We start from the raw sequence: 22,500 nt of genomic DNA, 5'->3' as shown, positions 1-22,500 counted from the left end.
AAAAGTAACTTCGGTTCAGACCATAGTTTCCATTATCACATGCCAAACAGCCGAATCAGTCAGCCCCACAGTTTGTGAGCCTTTATTGTAATATTTTGACTCAGCAATGGAAGGAATGGCCATGATCACTCTTGACGATCTATGTATATTTATTTGGGAAGCCAGTGTTAACATCTTGTGTATTTCTCAGGATCTGTGGGGCTGATTGTATCGGGTAACGGGCATTTAATGAAGTTGGCTAGAGTTCATATCCATAACACGGAGAAAACTGGGTTGGTGTTTTGTAGCAAAGGTCGTACATGGTTTGCAGAGTGGTATCAAAGTGATATCCAAGTGTTTACTTTCCCTGCTGATTTAAATATCGTCGCAAGTACCGTAAACAGTCCTGCATATATATATGACAAGCTTTCTTATCATTTCAGATTGCGTCAAAGTTGTATCCTGTGTTCATTGACTTGTTAGGTCATCATCTCCAGTATGACTCATAGTACGAGATATGATTAATGGTAATGACGAACGCAATGCAACTACTGTACACCACTTCAAAAAACAAAAACAAAAACACAACAAAAACAAACAAAAATAAACAAAAACAAACAAAATATACTAAACAAGAATGATATAACAGGTTCGGAAAAGAACAAAATTTCAAACACGGAACGTTTCGGGCTTAAAACTCTTCTTCAGACAAAAAAAAAAAAAACAAACAAAAACAAGAAAATTATCAATACATTACTTGAAAACAAGACAAGCGCAGAAAAGTATTTAACACGTGCCATATTTCCTACCAGTTAAGTACAACTCGTCTGTTAGGGATCTTTTTTTATACCAACACTCTACAATATTCATCACTATCTATAGCCATATATTCTTTCACACTTGATTAAAATAGGACGAATAAAGAAGTGCCTACCTTTTTCAAGAACACTACGCTAAGGGCAAGAAGTTTTTTTACCAACCTGATCACTGGTTATGCCGAACACCTAAGTTTGATTCTTTAACCTTCGCACTGAGCAAACAAAACACACCTTAAGTAATTTTACAATAGGTCAGAAAAGTTGTCACACCTTCCACTCTTAAGTTCCAAACTCCGTGGAAGTGTGAATCTAACCAGTTCTTCAGAGGACTAATAATGAATGGGTTATATTTTGAATCATAAGGTAAATAGCTTTTTAGTAGCAGGATGTGTAGGCAAATTCTTAAGGGTTACGCGACGTTAAAGAGCGAGGATTGATGATCTTTATTGACGACCAGCATATAGACGTTAAACTTTAAAATAAGATGCCATCATTCAGAAACCAGAAGATCAATTATACAAGGTATGAATCCAGTTCTTCGGAAGAGTGGTTTCACACTTCCAATGAGATTGGAACTAGTTTTTTGACATCACACTTTTTCTTCCCTGTTATGATAGCATCTAACCACAACTAAAAACAAAATTAGAAAAATAAGTCCTGTATATTTTTAATCAAAATTTTGTAGTTAAAAATAGAACAGATTACTAACCCATGGATAAATAGGAGCAATCAACAATGAAACAATGGACGTAAACTGTTATTATTTACTTGACAGCATTCTCCTTCTTTGAAGATAAGAAAACTAAAGATTGTTCAAGTGGTTTCGGGTTGCTGATGCATTGCAACATCCGTTATTCACATAAACGCTTGCAATATATAAAGCAGTTTTGGGTTAGGTTTTATTTTATATCTATCCCAATCCAAGTGTGAGTATTTCATTAATTTTACCAAAAATATTGTATAGGATAATTAATACATTTAGTAAGTATTTCAATCTTTCAGACCTACGTGGGCATATTCAGTGCTGATAACGGAGCGCAATTAATTATGGGCATCTTTTGATATTGTTGTTGTGGAGTAGGTATATACGAGAATGCGTTGATTTGAGTGTATTTTCATTACGACAATGAGTCCATGCCAATTTGGGCTACCAGGCGATTAAATTATCATTATCACTCAAACATCGCCTATCTTTGATTCTCAGTAACATATTCTAAACATAGACACACTCGGTGTGCTGTTGAATCAGAATTAGTTATTGTCTGAAAATTATATGAGGGGAAAGTAAGGATTTTTACTCATTTTGATTAACAAAATAGTTGATTTATAAAAAATCCACAGGTAGAATTTTACTAGTTTTGATTAACAAAATAGTTGATTTATAGAGAATCCACAGGTATCAATAATCAACTTCTATACTCGAACTGTATCAACTATAGGGTTGTGTTTATTCGTGTCCAGCTTTATTTCCTTGTAAAATATGGTCTATAGAATAAGTCATCAATTGTTAGAAATAATATTGTTTTTTTTAACTCAGATTTTTCAATTGAATTTGAATATTTTGGTTTCGTTTAAATGTATAAAATTAATACGAGATAAGCAAGACAGGCGATACTTGATTAATTTATGACCTTCAAAAAAACAAACAAACTTGGATATTTATATAGGCCAATATTCACTAAACATGCTTAAAGCGCGTTAAGGGAGGTCTCTTAGTCTAGCTAACAGCAACACTTAAGATGTAGGACGAGACATTACGCCTGTAAGGCGATATTACAATTGTTTTAGACAACGCCGTTTTCGGTCAGTTGCTCATTTTACACATGAGTACGGTGAGATAATGTGAGTAAAGAGCCTTTTTTTTTCAAGGACTCATCGTTGCGCTGCCCAGGGGAACTAGACTCGGAACTTTTCGATCCGAAGGCGAGTGTCATACCACTGGACCACATACCTGCCAAGTAATTCTAATACTATGTCATTTAAGCGCTTAGAGTCTGGTGTCTCGGAGTTATATCGCTATGTAAGTTTTCAGCATTATTATTATTATTATTATTATTATTATTATTATTATTATTATTATTATTATATTATTATTATTATTATTATTATTATTATTATTATTATTATTATTATTATTATTATTATTATTATTATTATTATTATTATTATTATTTAACGTGGTACTTGATTTCCCGGGTCTCGACGATTCCAACTGCCGAAGCATCTCATTATAACGTCATTGTTTCACATCACGATTGGCCCATCTTCACTGAGCTGTTATTTTCTTCATCTCTAACTAACAGAAAACGTCTAGACAGACTACTCTGTAATAATCGACATTATGCTTATCGTACAGCAATACAAATCAATGCTTAGAGTCTACACGATATTTCACGGACAATGGAGAAAAATCTAACAAGATTTAGAGTAGGAGATTGCGGAGTACAAACATTGTATTGTTGAGAAAGCATTTGACATTGCAACACATACATATCGCTCTCCATTTTACACAAACACATAATTTTAAAAAACAACGACAATTTTTCAGACGTCCCAGGTTTGAGAGTATTTGCAAAGAAGATGGTCACTGAAATCAATCGATCGATAGTTGAAGGACGAATTTTTCTGGCGAAATTTTTAAATACAAGTTTTTCCAAAGTGCGTCAGTTTTAACTGTTAAAGAATCGTATCAATGTCATGTCGCACATTCATATGACTGATATATAACTAGAGAGTGTTTTACACGTTTATGAAATTTTGGCCAAAAATCTCCTCCTTTAAATATCGATCGATCAAAATAACCCTCAACTTGTCAAAAACTCTTAAACCTGGGACTGAGACTCAGTCTGAGCTTTGAGAGTTTTTGACAAGATCAGGGTTACAATAATCGATGGGTATTTGAAGGACAACATTTCTGGCCAAAATCTTAAATACGTGCTTTTTTCAGAAGACATCAGACCTGGACTTGTTATCGTACAGTGCAACTGCTGGGTGGCTAGAACCCAGTGATCATATTTGTTATTAAGGGTTAAAAGTTGAACGTGCACGTCCCCATCTGATAAAATAATATATTATGCATACATGTGTGCACAGATCGAGGTTTATCGACATATCATTTGTGTAAAATAATGGTGCATTTGATTCACTTAATACATCGTCATAATCACCATACTCATGATCATTATCATCGTCATCATCATCATCACCACCACCACCACCACCACCACTACCACCAACATCACCACCACCACCACCACCATCGTCATGTTTTGCTTGCATATTCCAATACGATCTACCGTCTCAATCCTGTATTATTTTGGACTGAACCAGACACGGAAAAAATCATTTTATCAAATTAAATAGTTATATGTGTTTTTTTGTTTTAATTTTTTTTCAATTTACAATTGTTGTATTGATTAAAATCTACTTAGATTTTATCTTTATTTTTAGCGTCAGGTTCGCTACAACATAAATCGGATTGAGTGCGTGGGTCAAAATGTTTAAAAACAATGAATCAAGTGTAATTTATTTTTGCACTATCTCCTATTCATTTCTACAGCAACGAACTCTCTCAATGTAAATACTACAACTTGAACTCTAAAATCAAGAAACTATACAACGAGTAAAATCATACAAGGAGGACGACATTACAACAACTACATGTACGGAAGACAAATCTTAACTTTTGCCCTCTCCAAAATGTCGGAGAAAACGGTTAATCCTAGCCACAACGCAACCACCACCAATGGGAACGCTACCCAGTCAACAACCACTAACGGCCACAGAATCATCAACAGTAATGGAAAGGCACCTAGAAACGGTCATTCTGAAAACGGCTTATCACCACAGTCGCCAAAATGTACAAACGGCACCAGTTTTGGTAACGGTAGAACGAACGGTTTTATGAACGGAGGAGGAAGTAGACGGGTCAGCAATGGATCCACTTCATCTCATAGTACTCCGGAGTCGAGGCCAAAACACAGCAATGGGCACGATGGTAGCCAAGTTTATTTTGATCTGAAGGTAAGTTTGCCTTTGTATATAATATGATGCTTTTCAATGTTTTATAAGCTCTGTAGTGGTCGTGGATAGTTCATACGGTAGAGTCACGATCTCCCTGGCCAGGCGGAGTTGTCGTACCAGTACTACAACTCCGCCTGGCCGGGGAGATCGTGACTCTACCGTATGAACTATCCACGACCACTCGACCCTCTCTGGGGTCGTGGATAGCTCATATGATAGAGTCACGATCTTTCTTCTCCAAGGTTTGAGAATTTTTTTCCAAGATGAGGATCAATCAAATCGATCGATATTTGAAGGACGAGTTTTCTGGCCAAATAATAAACACGTGTCTTTCCAGAGTACTGCAGTTTACTGGTCAATATTTTTACGACCCCAGGCTTTAGACAGGCAGCACACGTCGCTCTCTATGTATTATTATAAAAGGATTTCTGACAAAAGTCTCGGACTTATTTACCACAAGCAAATATCTCGTATCCTCGATGTTGCGCTCTCTGGTCAATATAATTCGCAATTTCTATTCTATCCCCCCCCCCCCAAACGCCTTGAAATATAAATACTAGATGATGTAACTCAGCATCGTTTTTTACATTTCCATATATTTCGTGTTCTAAAACAGATGCCATGCATGTCAAATTCTTGCAAGTCTTTATAGAACTTTTGTATAGTAGAACGGAGGATTTGATGAGTTTTCTCTCCACAAGACATTGAGACACTCATAACATGTGGTTGTAGCATGAAGTGGAATGGAGGTCGTTATAGATGACAAATCATTGCTGGTGGAAATGAAAACGTCTCGAAATACTCTCCAAAATGATCATTGAAACTGTCAATTCAATGAATTTGATATTGAAATTAAAGTATTGATCTACTATGGCATGATGAAAGGTTGTTAAACGTAAAACATAGAAGGAAAAAAATTGACGTCACTCAGCTCTTTGTTATTGTTTTGATACAGCAAATTTAGTGATTATTTCTCACTAAATTATATCAGTCAGGCTCTAAACGCAAGGTTACACACAGTTTTGTGTGTTGGTACATTATATATCCGGCTGGCGGATGTTGTACTTATTTTAGCTAAGTGCATAGCATCGATACACCAACACTGCATCGTATTATAAAAAAATCAAATGGTTAAAAATAAATAGATTGTTTGAATTCATATTTGGGAGCATTAACATGAATCCAATTAAGCTTATTTAATTTGAAGCCTAAAATTTGGGTCATACCAATTATGTTAGAAAACATGACATGCACCAACACTGAGATTCAATCTGAGATTGAGAATGTATTTAATTGCCACGTGTGTACGTTTCTTGAGGGCTGCTGGTAGGGTCTTCTATCCACATTATCTGTTGCCACTTCTAGAATGTCTGGTGTCCTAGAATGAGACGACTTGGTTGCCAAAATCTTGACTGGCGTCTTCTATTCTGAGAGTGAGAAAGTTGGATAAGAGTGTGTGTTTTGTGAGTATTTCAGTTTAATCACCTCTCTGCATGACAGTATTAATATTACGGTCTCCCTATCGGTAAGAATCTCATGTTGATGACAATTTGAGTTTTTGGGAGCCCTTAGGCTGAGGAATAATAATAATAATAATATTAATAATAAATAATAATAATAATAATAATAATAATAATAATAATAATAATAATAATGATAAAATAATAATAATAATAATAATAACAATAAATAATATTAATAATAATAATAATAATAATAATAAATAATAATAATAATAATAATAATAATAATAATAATAATAATAATAATAATAATAATAATAATAATAATATACTTATTCATAAAAAATGGACATTCGTTTACAGACGTGGCATGCATAAAATGTATAAACACAAAGTTGAGAATCTATGGCGACAATGTATATATATATATATATATATATATATATATATTATATATATATATATATATATATATATATATATATGCAAATGCACAAAAATGTAAAAATATACATATATTTAATTTGATAAATTGAGAAAGGCCATACCTCTGGTAACATTGATAGGTAGCGCTTGGGATCTTCTTATTGAACAATCACTCTTTGTCTTGATTTTTATTATCATCCCATTTATTTTGTACTGTGTAAATTTCATTTCATAGGGACTGAATGACCTCAAAGCGATGTAATTCCTGTTCAAGTTTTAAAACCCTTTTACAAACCGAAAAATAGAAAACGTATCTACTTTTGAAATTTAAACGATGAAAATTTGAAATAAGTTTATAACTAAAGTTGATCATATTCACTGCACACTGCGGACCTCTCAGGTAGCAATGTAAAAATCAACAATAAGAGCTGCTTGGTCACTATAATGTGGCAAGATCTATTTTTATATTATAGCGATATAACAGGATGACTAAAGCAGAGAAAACTTTTTAGACGTCTTGGCGTTTGGCTGTGGATGGAAAAAAATGAGAGTCTTAAGAGAAATATGTGCTTTGCGTTGTACAGAGCATGCCATCTGCATGTCTTTGGCAAGGACAGTCCTTGGGTATTAAGGCACTAACACACTTGACGCGACTCGATTCAGGTATAAAGATATACTCGAATAAACTGACTGATGGATATTTTTAGAATCTATAACAAAAATATGCCCAAGAGGTAACTTGTACTGTATAAAAAAGAAAAAAGAGAAAATGTTGTGTTGAAAATTATGGAATTTCGGAATGCGCTATATAAGCTCATCTCATTTAACCATTGACATCAAGAAAATATAGCTTGGCTGTGTTCAAGTCACTTAATAACTGTTCTTAACCCATTATCAATATAATATAATGTGATGCACTTGAAAGACTCTGTCGAATGTTTCTGAATATAGACATTACTCTAAGTAATAATACGCTGGTGGAAAATGACTCCACGCTTCGATTGTGTATTATTGCCACCCACCATCGTGACATTTTCACCTTTCCTTCTTCAGAACTAATAGCGCGTTTTATCATGTTCGAAGTGTGATGGATTCCTGTGTATTTGACATTTCCTTAATAGGACACCGACAAAGCATTAAATAAAGCATGTTTGTCATCAGATCGAATTCTCGGTGGCATCACAAGTCGTTGAACTAACAAGTCCGAATTCTAGTCCCGATGATATATTCTTGTCGTCTTGTTCCTGTCACAAACATGTTTTAGAATGAGCGATACGCTTTTTAAATACCTAATAATGTAGAGAGCAATAAATTAAACATAAGATCTATCAGAATTGATTGTTCAATATTATATTTGAATACTCTGTCGCTTTTCCTTTTTTTACGGGCTAATATGACATAAGAATCGATTGGGCAACGTCAAACTTTGTAAAAAAACCAAAACAACAGAACAATCACAACCTAATTACCTGTTTATTATTGAGCTTCTGCTCTGTCGTCTTTTGTAGGTTGTAGCTTAGTCTTTATCCAAATGCAACCGAAGCCGATCGGACATCTTGATTTATCCGGGTTTCAAACCCCCCCCCCCCCCCCCCCAGGCATCTCTTTCCATCTATAGCCCGTTCCGAATATCGTGCGCAAGGAATATCGCAAATGCCTCCAAAATTACTAAATGTGGTATTATTGCATGCAAGCTTATACTTATAAGTGACATTACAAATTTTGAATACCGATAGTGATGGACCAAACAGTTTTCTTACAATGCCGAATACCTTTGATCTTTTCACCGTTTGCAATAGAATTTGATTCAACCTTTAAAATGTTTACAGTAATGCTGTGTTGATTCCTTTTCCAGTGGGGAAAATATTCAAAACAAAGTTGCGTTCAGTGGCGTGGCTTAGCAAATAATGTTATGTTGTTTGAAACGGTGTAACAATAGATATCATATAAATAATACTTAACAGTGTTGAAAAAAGCTCATAGCGTTTATAATGTATGTCTTCCCTGGCGGACAACGGACATGTAATATAATGAACGACACAAGCAGCCCGTTAGGTGCTAATATTTTTTTTTGTAAAAAGACATTGCTATAAATCTACTAGGGGTCCTCGGAATTTTTACGCCCGTCTTCGATGGGACAGGGAGGAATCCTTTCAAAAAGACATAATCACCGAACAACTCACTGTTGGGCAAGACAACACATAAAGGTCGCGCAAGACATTTCACGGCCACCCTTCGAGCACGGTACATGTTTGCCATTCTTTAATTATGTTCACTGGGGAGGGGGGGGGGCGCTTTGAAAGTAATAATGTGAAATGCCATTGAATCTTACTTACTTACTTACTTACTTACTTACTTATCCGAACCAGCGACCACCTGAGCTCTAGTCCTTCGGTCTCTGAATCTAAACTTCTCTTTTAAAGGAACCCCAGTCTTCAAATAAAAGAGGTGCATAATCAAATTGGCATAATTATTAATTTGCCATCTCTACTCTGAGTTCCTGGTTGTGGGCAATCTATTAATAATATTGCTAATCGCCCCATGCCATGAAAAATAATTCCACGCTTCGCCTCACCGGAGATATACTTGAAAATTTTCCTCATTGTGACAAATGTACATGGTTAATCCATATTGTTATCATTTTTAAATATAAATGTATAAATCACACCTGGCAGCTACGCCTCTGGCTTTCAACTATTAAAATGTAACATTTGTTTATGTCAAGTGGTTCCAAAGTGTACAATTTAATGTGCCATTGTGAACCCAGGGTGGCAATGTTAGTGAGTAGTGCACATGAATCTCGTGAAAAGTAAACCCATGGTCAACCCTGTGGGGAGTTCAGTGATCGTTATCACAACATAATTTACTGTTATTGTAAACCATCCAAATGTTCACTTATCCCAGACTCTTCTTCGTTTTGTATAAAGAAGAAAAATCCCAAAGAACGGTACTGTAAATGGTGAAAAAATGGGTTTTATGTCACTATCACGAGACGAGTGTTTGAGCAGTTATAATTAAAATCCATGAGAAAGTTGTGAATATATACACGTCAACGCGTGCGCACAGATTGTGGAACGGCCTATAGATAGAATGCGCTTGGCCAAGGAGTTCACAACATTGCCATCCGGAAGTATAACGGACCAACACACAAACTCTGTGTAACCATGAACTATTATAGTCTGGTAATACGGTTTAGTGAGAACAACTCACAAACGCGGATGGCAAAAACAATAACAAAGGCCTGAGTGACGTCATCTGCATACTATCTAGAGTAGTCACTTTGGATTGAGGTCGTACAACACAATCTAGCAGAAATAGAATTGAGTTAGCGAAGCTAACGTCTTGTTCACCCTGTTATTACTGTCTTTTCCATGCTACAAAAAGCGGGATAAACTCCTGCTCCAATGTCCTCTCGGCTCTGAATTATCAGTATTCCTTAATACCTTTCAGACAGAATTTGAGCTCTTGATTTGGAATAAATGTCGTCATTATTATGGACAATATCTCTGATTAAAAACAGAGAGAAAAGCCAAAAGGGGCAATGACTCTCCAACGAACCTTTCTATAAGCATTTTGACCATTCTAATGTCATTATATTTCTGCAAACTCATTTCTTATGTAGCGAGAATCTTAGCTTCAGATATTTGATATAAAAAGTTAAAAAATCAGAAAAATATAAAAAGCAATAATAAGACTCATTTAGATCTATATAAAAAGAGATGCTGTACAGTGGGTGCGGAGTAAATAAAAAAACGTACGGTTTGAAAGCACATGTGCATACACAATAATTAAAAGAATCATTTTCGTGAAAATTGGCGAAAATAGGTGAAATTTGAAACAATTTGGTTGTTTGGATTGATCTAAAAACATCAATTTGGCGTATGTCATTTTAAAATCAGCACTTTTTTTTTCTCATGGAATGTCATAGTGATTCGACAGCGTCCCAATCGCTCAATTTCGAGGATTCGCATCAAAAGCAAAAGAGCTAGTATCGATCACGGGTGCACTTCATTGTTTTTTGTTTTTTTTTTTTTGGGGGGGGGGGGGGATTTTGGTGGGGGGGGGGCGGATGGACTCTCAAGCAGTGATTAGGTAGCTGGTTCTGGTATAACTGGAGGAAAGTACGTTGTGATAGACTTATGCCCTACACAAAAGTTTGCAAGCAATTGCTAATGTCGTTTTAACAATAGAGAAACCAGGATAAACTTGAATTCGCTCATGCCTCATGAAGGACTACATAGGACACGAGAGTAGATGGTGAAAGGGGGAAAATGTGGGAGCTGAAGCTCATAATTTGTTGAACTCTTAACGCACACGCCAACTGATCAGTGGGAAAATTTTACAGGTCATTCTATGCTGTCTCTAGTCAGTAGGTTTGTTAACTTTCAAGATATACAAATTTGGCGGAAAGTACTTTGCGATTGACTAGCGTACTGTCCAAAGAATAGAATGCAATTGCTATTTTCTGTTTCACGGCTTCATGGGCCTAATCTAATGGCTCAAGGACTACTTTTCAGTAGCATTAGTAGTAGTAGTAGTAGTAGTCGTAGTAGTAGTAGTAGTAGTAGTAGTAGTAGTAGTAGTAGTAGTAGTAGTTGTAAAAATAGTAGTAGTAGTAGTAGTAGAGTAGTAGTAGTTATAGTAGTAGAAGAAGAAGAAGAAGGAGAGGAGGAGGAGGAGGAGGAGGAGAGAGGAGGAGGAGGAGGAGGAGGAGGAGGAGGAGGAGGAGGAGGAAGAAGACGCAGAGCTGGAAGAAGGAATGGGGGGGGGGGGGGGGGGAGAAGGAGGATGAGGACTAAAAAAAGCTATAGTGCGAAGTGTAAAATGGAATTCAAAACAAGACAGGTGAGACAGCCTGTGATTTATTGTAGTGGGTTCCGGTCTCCTACTGATCATAGACCAGTCAATGATTTGAGTCATAATGCACGCCTACCAACCAACCTCATCCCTTATCGAACCTTGTTCCTCTTTCCTCATCCTGCCTCCTGTGTCAAGTCCTCCTTACCCTTACCTCCCCCCCCCCTCAATTACATCACTTTCATATGGCTATTTTCCTTTGATCAATCACCGAGTATCGATAATCATCCCCTCTACGTAGTTAGACCTCATTCTAGACGACTGGTGGACTGGGTGTCCCAAATTACTCAACACTATTAGAGAAAAACAACACTTTTTATGCTTTGTATCATGATTATAGGTGGAATCATTTTATACTATTATCGAGAAAAAGAGCACTTTTTAATGACTGTCCAAATTACGGTTACTTCTATTCTTTATCAGCCTTTTCTAGCCCTTTTGGAGTTGGTATCCAACTTCTAGCTCTTTCTATCTTTTATCTTACTGTCTTCCTTTGCATCTTTCATCATTTACAGACGTATGTTGTGGTTGATATTATTAGTGATACAAAAGTGAAGATGGCATTGCATGGAAGAAGTTAAAAGTCCTGAAAATCTGAAATTTAATACGTGACCATTCGATCGATCGGAACCCCGATATCTCGGTAGAGCTCTCGCTTCACAGGCAAAGTGACTGAGATCGATACGATTGATCACCTTATATTGCTATTCGTTCTTGGTGGTATATTTTTACATTGTTGTGCATTTGCATATATATATATATATATATATATATATATATATATATATATATATATAATTATATATATATATATATATATATATATATATATATATATATATATATATATATATAATGTATACAGTGTCGCCATAGATTCTCAACTTTCTGTTAATACATTTTTATGCATGCCACGTCGGTTAACAAATTTCCATTTTTTTAAATGAATAAACTATATATTATCATTATTATTATTATGATGATGATGATGATTATTATTATTATTATTATTATTATTATTATTATTATTATTATTATTATTATTATTATTATTATTATTATTATTATTATTATTACTATTATTATTATTATTATTATCATCATTATTATTATCCGTTCAGTCGGAAGTTTCCCTGTACTCTCTTGCTAACAACGGTGATTAGGTAGATTCTTTTAGAAATCTGTCGGGGATTTCTTGGCGATTAACAAAGAGTGATTCAATGAGTGAAAAGCATTTTGTGTTGTCCGTCTCGACTCACGTAACGAAGGGAAACCAAGGAAACTTCTCAACTCAATGTGATAATTCGAAACTAATAAAAGAAATGATGTTTAGGTGCTTTAAAGGGCCAGCTCAATATGGTCATCCATCGCCTCAAAACGGTGTTGTGTTGGATTTAATCAAATACTCAAACTTAAATGCTATAGAAATATGCATGACTTGGTTTAACTTTATTCGGTATAGATTTTAGAGATATAGATTTAAAGTCCCCTCACCTCACGTCACCGAGGTGGTCGAAGAGGAGAGAGGAGAGGTGATTTTGCAGTAAGGGCTCTCCATCCAGATGTCCTCAGTTTTCCTCAATAGTTTTAGACTGTCCATTGTTGTCCATTTTATATATACACAAAACACACTCGCACTGTATGTGTGTTTGTGTATATGTGTGTATGTTTGTGTGTGTGTGTGTGTATAATTCATAGAGCGCCAATCTCCAGCCAATGTGTTCAATGGCACTTTACAAGACATAGTTGACATAAGAATTATAAGAAAAATAAATGTTACAATTTTAAGAATATTACATGTTACACTTCTAGATAATCTATTAAGTTATTTTTCAGTTTATAATATTACAAACTAAACTCTCCCATTTCTAGTCATTCTTACTGTATATCACATTTTTTTGGCATATGGTTCTATTTGATTTAATAATGCTTTTAGACTTCATTCCACTTCATGTCTTGTAGCAAAGCCAAACGATATTGAGCATAGTTGCTGACAAGTTTTCTTTTGACAATGTTCGCTAAACTATGGCCTAGGTGTTGTGCCCATGTGTAAGGCACCTTACATATAGATAGAATGCGCTTGGCCAAGGAGTTCACAACATTGCCATCCGGAAGTATAACGGACCAACACACAACTCTGTGTAACCATGAACGTTTATAGTCTGGTTAATACAGTTTAGTGAAAACAACTCACAAACGCGGATGGCAAAAACAATAACAAAGGCCTGAGTGACGTCATCTGCATACTATCTATAGTCATCAATCCACTCCGCTCAAATGCCATGTTTATCAGTACCTGCTTATATAGGGGGTCCCGATAGCTCAGCTGGTAGAGCACTCGCTTCACATGCAAAGGGACCGACATCAATCTCGGGTGAAATCGAGATACCCCCCCCCCCTCCTTCCGTCCACCCAGCAATGATTAGGTAGTTGGGTCTATTAGATGTTGCAGAAGGTACTAAGCGATATACTAGCATTCTATCCAAAGGCTATCTGGTAATTGCTATTGTCCGTTTCACATGAATGAAACAGGAATAAGCTCCTGCTCTATGGGTCTAATGTCTCTGAAGGAATACGTTTTTATAGGCAATGCTGGAAATTGCAAGAGTGCATTTGCTATATAAAATTGAAACGTTGTTACACATATCTTACACAATATGTGCCTGGAACTATTGAAAAGAATAAAGATAAGGACATGGAAATATTTTGTCCATACTAAACGGCATAACACCATCTGTAAAATCACCACCGAGGATAAATAGAAGGCAATGGGGCCAAGAGGCCGTCCCCAACATAGAGAATACAGGACCTAGTCTGTGGTCCCCAAAGATCATGGTGAGACGACATCAAGAGCTGGACTGTGATGACTAGTGAAAAATACAACAGAACTTATACATGACCAAAAAGAATACCGAGCTATTTCCAGACGATCTCTTCTAAGACGACACTGGAGTAAGTAAGTTAATATGGCCTACTTGGAGAATATGTTTGAAACGCTCAAAATAAGTGTGATTGATTGATTGATTGATTTTCTTTTCTTTTTTTTTTTTTTGAGACGTAGAAAAAAAATGAAGCAACCAAATTGTAATTATGAGATCAACACACTATTTTCTAACCCAAAGCAGGCAATATTAAGGAACCGACGTGCACATATCTACAGGTCTGATTACCGAACCCAATTATGAGCTTGACTTAATATTGTTGAAATGGACAATATTAAATATTTTGAGTTGATTTGAGAGTATGTTCTTTACAATAATGAACTCATAACAATTTGGATTGTCAGACCGGCAAATAAGTATATGCCGCATGGAACTGATTTTCCATTGTAAAGTACAGACGCCCTTTTTTGTAATGATACATTCACAATATCCATAATTACATATTAACAGGTCCTTGTCCACAAAGCACATGTCTTGAGTGAGTATGAAACCAATTTTCCATTCTTAACTAGTTATCTACCATACTCTGGAAAAATGCGTATTTAAAATTTGGCCCGAAAACTTGTCCTTCAAATATCGATCACTCATCTCGGCAAAAACTCTCAAACCTGGGACTTTGGGGAAGTCTCATGTTTGAGAGGTGTTTCGAAGATAATGTTCATTTACATTGATCGATATTAAAAGACGAGTTTTTCTGACCAATTTTTAAATGCGGGTTTTTCCAGGGTAAGGTAGTCAACTGGTTAAAAGTGAAATAACATGTTATTGGTAACGACATGTTTACAATATTATTATCCCTAATTGAGTATTTGCTTGGTATTGATGTTAATACCTATGGGCATACATTCATTCATGAGTCGAGTGGGGTCATGTCGGTTAGCTGTCATGGCGACGGGCCATAAATGAGGTCAAATGATTTAAGTAAGCTCAACAACGCTTGGCCTTATCACAAAACGAAAAACACTGTGGATTGGACACCGGCAAGAACTGGGAATAACCGGAACTTCTCGTTGGCTTTCTCCAACTACAAAGGTGCATATGGGTTTCAGATTGAAAGAAGGAAATATGAGGTAAAAAAATATAATAGAAATCAATCGATTACAAATTATGTTATTTTTACGAGAACGAAAAAAATAAATAACAGCAATCGTACGAAATAGCAGCGATTGCGTGCTGTTCACCCCCTAAAGTGAATAAGGAATTCCAAATAATGCAATTTCCCCTAAAACTGTTTGACAAACGGAGGGAACGCAAAGGGAGTTAACCCGTCCCAAAGAATCGTTCTAAATCACGTGACGAAGTCTCCGATTCCCACTGATTGGATGATCGAGTTTGGAGAAAATGACGTCATCATAGGATTGCCGTTATTGGCTTCATTTCATTAACATTGCTGGCTCTGGAGATTGGTTTGTAAAGCAGTAAAGATTTATATTTTTGTTTCAGCTTTGTTTTACCACTGAAACTCAAACAGATTGTTAATTCAGTTACTTAACGATGAGCACTTACGTAATCATCACTGGGTAACTGAATGAATAGTCTGTAAAGTCTGTTTGAGTTTCAGTGGTAAAACAAAGTTTATTAAGCACAAAATAACTGCTTCCCGCCGCTATAATAATATTTCCAGTAAGACTCGAACCAAAAAAAAAAAAAAAGACAAAACGAAAAAAAAAAACAATTAAAAACAAGACAACAACATTACACTCTAAAATCAGATATAATATTTCAGGAATAGATTTTCAAGAAAGTATAAATCAGAGAGCATTACGTGATGAAAATATTGAGTTTAAATTAATGCCCACGAATTGGGAATTGTGTAAACACTTGACACAACCAGGAAATCGATATTTGACCATTTTTAATAGTACTAGAAAATTGTGTTTCATTATATCAAAATGCATCTCTAAAGTAGTAGATCTAAGTCATGCTTGCAAATAATAAAACATAAATCAGAGTGCAGGTTCTCAGCCGATTTCCCCAAGCATTGTTCTGTCGTACTCTAAAAAAAAAAAATAAAAACAAACAAACCTATCTAAAAATTTGGCCAGAAAACTCGATCTTCAAATATCGACCGATTAAAGTAACCCTCGTATTGAAAAAAAAAACAAAACATAACAAATCAAAACAAACAAAAAAAACAACTCTCAAACTTGAGACCTCGCGAAGACCCATTTTTTAGAGTTGCCCCCCCCCCCCCCCCCAGATGAGAGTAAATTTAATCGATCGATTTTTTGAAGGATGATTTTTCAGGCCAAAATGGTAGATACCCGATGTTTTTTTTTGTTTTTTTTTTTCCCAGAGTTTGATTGTATTCATTCGGCCACTCATTGTTTGAAATTATACCAAAAACTCATGATAATGAGCCTAATAAACAACTCAGACATTTCTTAGTAATTGAATTATTAAATATTTTCTCGTTCCGCTGTCTATCAAGTACATGACACAAAGTAAATAATTGTATTGAACATCGCTTGTTTAACCCTTTGCAAGCGGATTTTGATTTACTTTAGACATAGGACAATATCTTACTGTTTTAATCAAGAGAGTAGTAACACGGCTGTTAGTGTTTACTTGCTGAAAAAGGCGCTATATAGAAATATAAGCAGGTGCAGGATGAGAGAAATTTACTCTCTGTATTGGCAAAGTAGAGACTTGAATCTTGTGAATGTGTGTTTGGCGAGAAATTCTGTCTTGCCGTTAAAGGGTGAAAATAAGTGGATATTAAGATTCTGATAATGTTGTTTATTGCTGTTGATAGTAATGCCGGCGCATACTTACTTGTCATTTTGATGATAATGATGATGATGATGATCATCATCATCATCATCATCATCATCATCATGATAATGAATCAATTGTAGTAGTTGTGGTGATTCACAACAGATGATTATCACCTCTCTGACGTTGGCAAATATCTGAGTAAGTTGTATGAGTGTCAATGACGCATTAAGAATAAACTGGTAATACTATAAAGAATAAAAGATTAAGGAGGAGAAGTAATGGAAGGAGGGGTAGAAGAGTCTGAATACATGGAACGAAATACTCTTCAACAGTCGTAACGTCACTTCCTTCCTAACTAAGTAACACTGGCTCTAAACTATCGGAACAATGGCGGACGCCCGTATGAAATATTTCCCCGGCGAGCATAAAAGCGTATCCAGAGGGGAAAAAAAACATAAATTTGATCATGTTTTGACTTTTACACATTCTGATCACAAGGCATATGAAAAGTTCTAGCCAGCATGAAGAATAAAAAGTAATTATTTTCTTTGTTTAGAACCAAGTTTGCCGCCGTTGCCGGGCGGCGTGACATCAGACTACAGAATCCAATTGGCGTCACTCGGCTCTTTGTTATTGTTTTAGCCAGTCATTTTTGTGAGTAGTTCTCTCTAATTCTATCAATCAGACAAAAACGTTCAAGGTTACACATAGTTTTGTGTGTTGGTTTGTTGTATCCAGCTGGAGGATGTTGTGAGATTTATATTATAAAAACTAAACGTTTGGCATCAATGGGAGATGGAGGAAGAAGACGAGGTTATTGGTAATCCCGTAGGTAGGTACAATGAACAAGAGGGGAAGACGTTTAAAAAGGTGGGGGATATGGTGAGAAAGCAGAGGAGGAGGAGGAGGATCAATAGAAAGAGCTTTATAAATACATAAAATTCTAGTGGTTTAATCATAATAGTCCCTCTATAATGACGTTTATACTAGAATCATCATCATAAAAAAAAAAACAATAGTTATCGATGAAATATTTATGATTGCAAATAACACAAAATTTCATATTTGGATTCATGAGACATTAATGTTAGATGGATATTCGACTTCAATGAAAGATAACTGAATAATTTTATATCGACAAATCATGGATGGAAAATGGAAAATTGAAAAAGTATATATGTAAAGATAATGACAACGAATATTTTAAAAGAACAGAAACGTTTATTATTTTCTTTTTCAACTGCAAATGGCCCAGACTGGGATAAAGGCGTCCTTTTTTTCAAGCAGACGCCATCTCTTTTTCATCTTTAATATGGGTAATAAAGCGAAGCCGTTTCGAGGAGGGAGGAGAAGAAATTCTTCGATGTTCAATTGATTTTCTTGTTGGATTCGCAAATTAACGTGGAAGAGGCGAAAGCAAGCGGTCGTAAAAAAAAAGAAGCGAGAATAAATTTTATAAAAAGAAGAAACGATAAAAGAAATAAAGAAAATAAAGAAAACGTCCTACATCAACAAAATGCCCAGGGGCGTCACCTCTCAAGTTTTGATGGGGTTGAAAAGATCTCGGCAGGAAATTGACAAGACTACAGCATTTCTCCCCTTGCTTCAGATGGGAGGTAACTCTAGTCTTGTTACTTCTATTTTCGATTATGTCCCTTTTTACTCGCTCTTCATCATCCCTCTCTGTCCTTTTATGTATGAATTTCTTTTCAAAATGAGAGAGAAAATTAGAGAGTAAGTGTCTATTTCTACCTAGTGATCTTCTCTTGATGAAAAATACACAGGGAGATCTTTGAAGGGGTAGTTTATTTCCTGCTCCAAGCGGATGAAATTCTAATACGTATGATCTTTCACATAAATTTCTTTGATATAGACTGATTCTTTAACACATGTCATTTATATTATTGTATTTAGGATGGTCTCTTATACAGCAGCCTTTTTCAAATTCCATATTATGCTAGTTTTCGATCTTGAAATAAATAATAACGCTGTGTGTGATATTTGGGTTTAACGAGGAGGAGTAGGACAAAAGAGAACCATATTTGATTTGAAACATGGAGTGGCAATTAGAAATTGATTTAGATGACAGGTGAAGAATGTAGAGGAAACAAAATTCCAAGGTTGAAGAGATCTTGAATCGCTCGATAATGCTATATTCAACGTGATAATTTTGACGTTGGTAATTTTCACAATTTCTTTAAATTAATTTAATGAACATGTAGACAAGAAATTGTTCAAGTTTCAAAGAATGGGGAATTCAAGAATATTATAGTTAAAGGGCTGTGTTCAGCCAATTAGCCTATTATAAAGGAAGGGTCAGAATTCATTGATGCCCTTTAAATGAAAGTTATGTGTGAACTTAAAACATTTTGAGATCATTTTCAACATTCTCGTTAGTCTTCTGAGATTCGGATTTATAAAGAAAGACTATTCTCACAATTCACTTTGATTATAAGTTAAACCAGTTGACCGCCGTGTTCTAGAAAAACTCGTTAAACAAATTGGCCAGACAACTCGTCCTTCAAATATCGATCGATTTACATGACCCTCACCTTAGCAAATAAACCCTTGTGAAAAATATTGGTAATGAAATTGTCCCAACTATGAGAACAACCTCTGTGGTGTAATGGTAGCACGTCTGACCGACAATAAGAAGGTCTAAGGTTCAATCCCCTATCGAGGAAGATTGCTTTTTTGGGATGGTTTTTTTTTTCTTGTATTGGTCGTTCTTACTTTATCTGGCACCTTTTCATACGCACTTGTTGAGATCTTTATCTGCTGCTCCCTGATTTTTCAATATAATACTTATACTCTCTCTCTCTCTCTCTCTCTCTCTCTCTCTCTCTCTCTCACTCTCTCTCGCTCTCTCTCTCTCTCACTCACTCACTCTCTCTCGCTCTCTCTCTCTCACTCACTCTCTCTCGCTCTCTCTCTCACTCACTCTCTCTCGCTCTCTCTCTCTCACTCCTCTCTCGCTCTCTCTCTCTCTCTCTCTCTCTCTCTCTCTCTCTCTCTCCAGCTATCTATCTATCTATCTTCCCCCTCTTTCTTTTACTATCAGCAATTTATCATTTTCTCTGTTCGTCAGATAGGAAAGGCAAAGTGAAAATGTTGCAGACCTTAATCACGTACTTACGTTGAAAGATTTAAGATGAGGTAAGAACCTCAGGCGGCTCCAGACATCTTAATGTACCCATTAAATGCCATATCTTAATTTATTTATCTTCTAGCAACCTCTTCCAAAACTTCCTGTGCCCGATATAAACTCAACTCTTGAGAAATACCTGACGTTGTTGAAGACGGTGATGTCACCAGGGGAATATGCCCAAACCAAACGAGTTGTAGAAGAATTCTCCAAGCCCGATGGCGATGGGCCCAAACTTCAGGGATACCTTCTGAGACGACAAGAAGAACGAGACAACTGGGTAGGTTCTGGAAGTTATCAATTCAAAGAGTAGAGCACGCACTCATGGAAGACCAGAAGACAATAGAGGACCTAAACGTTTAGCAGTTACGATAATCAAACTCAATGAATGGTACGGCACCCTTGATACTGGCTTGCTGCCAGTGGATCGCCCGCTCAACTTAGAGTATTGTGTCAGCTTGGTCCCAAATTTGATTGCTACCACTACAAACGTTTTTATCTTCTATTTTTTCTGACACTTCTTTACTGACTTAATTTTAATATATCATTAGTTTTACTTATATTCATGTCATTACTAGCGTTTGCTAAGATATTTTCTATCATAATAATTATGATTATAATCACATTTCTGTTGCTGTCGCTACTACTACTACTATACTACTACTACTACTACTACTACTACTACTACTACTACTACTACTACTACTACTACTACTACTGCTACTACTACTACTACTACTACTACTACTACTACTACTACTACTACTACTACTTACTAATCACCATCATCATCATCATCATCATCATCATCCCTTGCAGTATTGGGATTGATTTTATACTAATATTCTCATACTCCACACTCTCCAATCCTTTCCTAGGCCAACGAATACTGGCTATATGACATGTACCTCAACATTCGTCTTCCTCTTATCATCAACTCCAATCCTGCTGCTGTGTTCAGACGAATGACATTTTTCAACTCCGAGGACCAGATCAAGTAAGGACCTCTTGTGGATTGTCCCCAATAGGGTTCGAGGTTCCTCTCGTATATCCCACGACTATTTAGACGAATGTCGGCATTGTGCCTCAATGATCCGATAAACTTTGTCAGCGGGAATTAATTTCCCGTTAGGGACATCCATGCCGGACAGATCAAAAGAAAGTGACCAGACGAAAATTTGTCAAAATTGAGATAAAATCAACAACTGGATACAATTTTTTACAGATCTCACGACGTGAGTAAAGGAAACAAGGGCTGTTTCTCAGCAAGAAAATGCGGACTAGATATGTATATCCTGATAGAGGAGAACTATATAAAGAGAATTCAATAGAATAGAAGTATAGTCATATAAGGGAAAGGAAATACCAACACAAAATTACTAAAATCCTTCTAGTCGAGAGGTCAGGCTTACAACCTGTTAAAATATGATTGTTACTAAAACGTCAAATATGCAGAAATTTCAGGGTTTTTTGTATCACTTTCCACGAAGTGCACATGCAACGTATAACAGTGTATAAGGTAACATCAAAGATATATTTTTCATTTAAATGATTACTCTGGTTTAATGAACACCACTATTCACTTTCTTTTGGAGACCTTTATCGTATCTTGTGATTTTGTTTTGAGGGAAGCAGGCTTTGTATTTTACAGTATCTATAATCACTCTGGGTTAGGAAGCGAGTGGACTGTCACAACGCCACCCACATTGACTACAATTTTCCTTAATAATAATATGCGAAGCACAATTGTGCTGTTGACTGACAAACCACCTGCTTTATTCAATTTGATCAAGGCAATCTTAATGTATATTTCGATAGATTAAGGTGACACGCGACTAGTCAACATTTCTTAAATATGAGACTTCAAATTTGCCTCATATGACATTTTTGGGTCATCTCGATCCATTCATACATGAAATAAAAAGTCTTCTGGGTAATATAAATAAAATATTTTCTCTTAGTGTCTGACACATTGGTCTTGCTGGTATCGCTCTATTTTGTATTTACTCAGAGGAATAGCAAATGAGTAGATATTTGATAATCTATTACCTCTGATTTCAGGTTTGCTGCAAGATTTGTCCTTGGGATGATGGATTTTAAAAGACTCGCAGACACGTAAGGCATACATT

General features: G+C 35.8%; 1 protein-coding gene across 6 annotated transcripts in view; it reads left to right on the top strand.

Annotated features, from left to right (window-relative positions):
* The window catches only part of LOC144972801 (choline O-acetyltransferase-like), a 241,606-nt gene that overhangs the window by 185,914 nt on the left and 33,192 nt on the right, over positions 1-22,500 (top strand). For 5 of the 6 annotated variants that reach the window (XM_078914454.1, XM_078914455.1, XM_078914457.1 and 2 more), the window contains 4 exons: positions 4,357-4,820; positions 20,457-20,651; positions 21,250-21,368; positions 22,433-22,486. In XM_078914454.1, the coding sequence (XP_078770580.1) occupies positions 4,458-4,820; positions 20,457-20,651; positions 21,250-21,368; positions 22,433-22,486 (731 nt within the window). In that variant the 5' untranslated portion in view covers positions 4,357-4,457. Of the gene's footprint in view, positions 1-1,612; positions 1,724-4,356; positions 4,821-20,456; positions 20,652-21,249; positions 21,369-22,432; positions 22,487-22,500 lie in introns of those variants that run through there. The other variant, XM_078914459.1, reaches the window with a different exon arrangement.

The sequence above is a fragment of the Berghia stephanieae genome, chromosome 5 (assembly GCF_034508935.2).
Source record: "Berghia stephanieae isolate SIO BIC M18660-M18661 chromosome 5, UCSD_Bste_1.3, whole genome shotgun sequence".
Classification (NCBI taxonomy): domain Eukaryota; kingdom Metazoa; phylum Mollusca; class Gastropoda; order Nudibranchia; family Aeolidiidae; genus Berghia; species Berghia stephanieae.
Note: the sequence above shows the minus strand (reverse complement) of the source record. Positions and strands in the feature narration are given on the sequence as shown.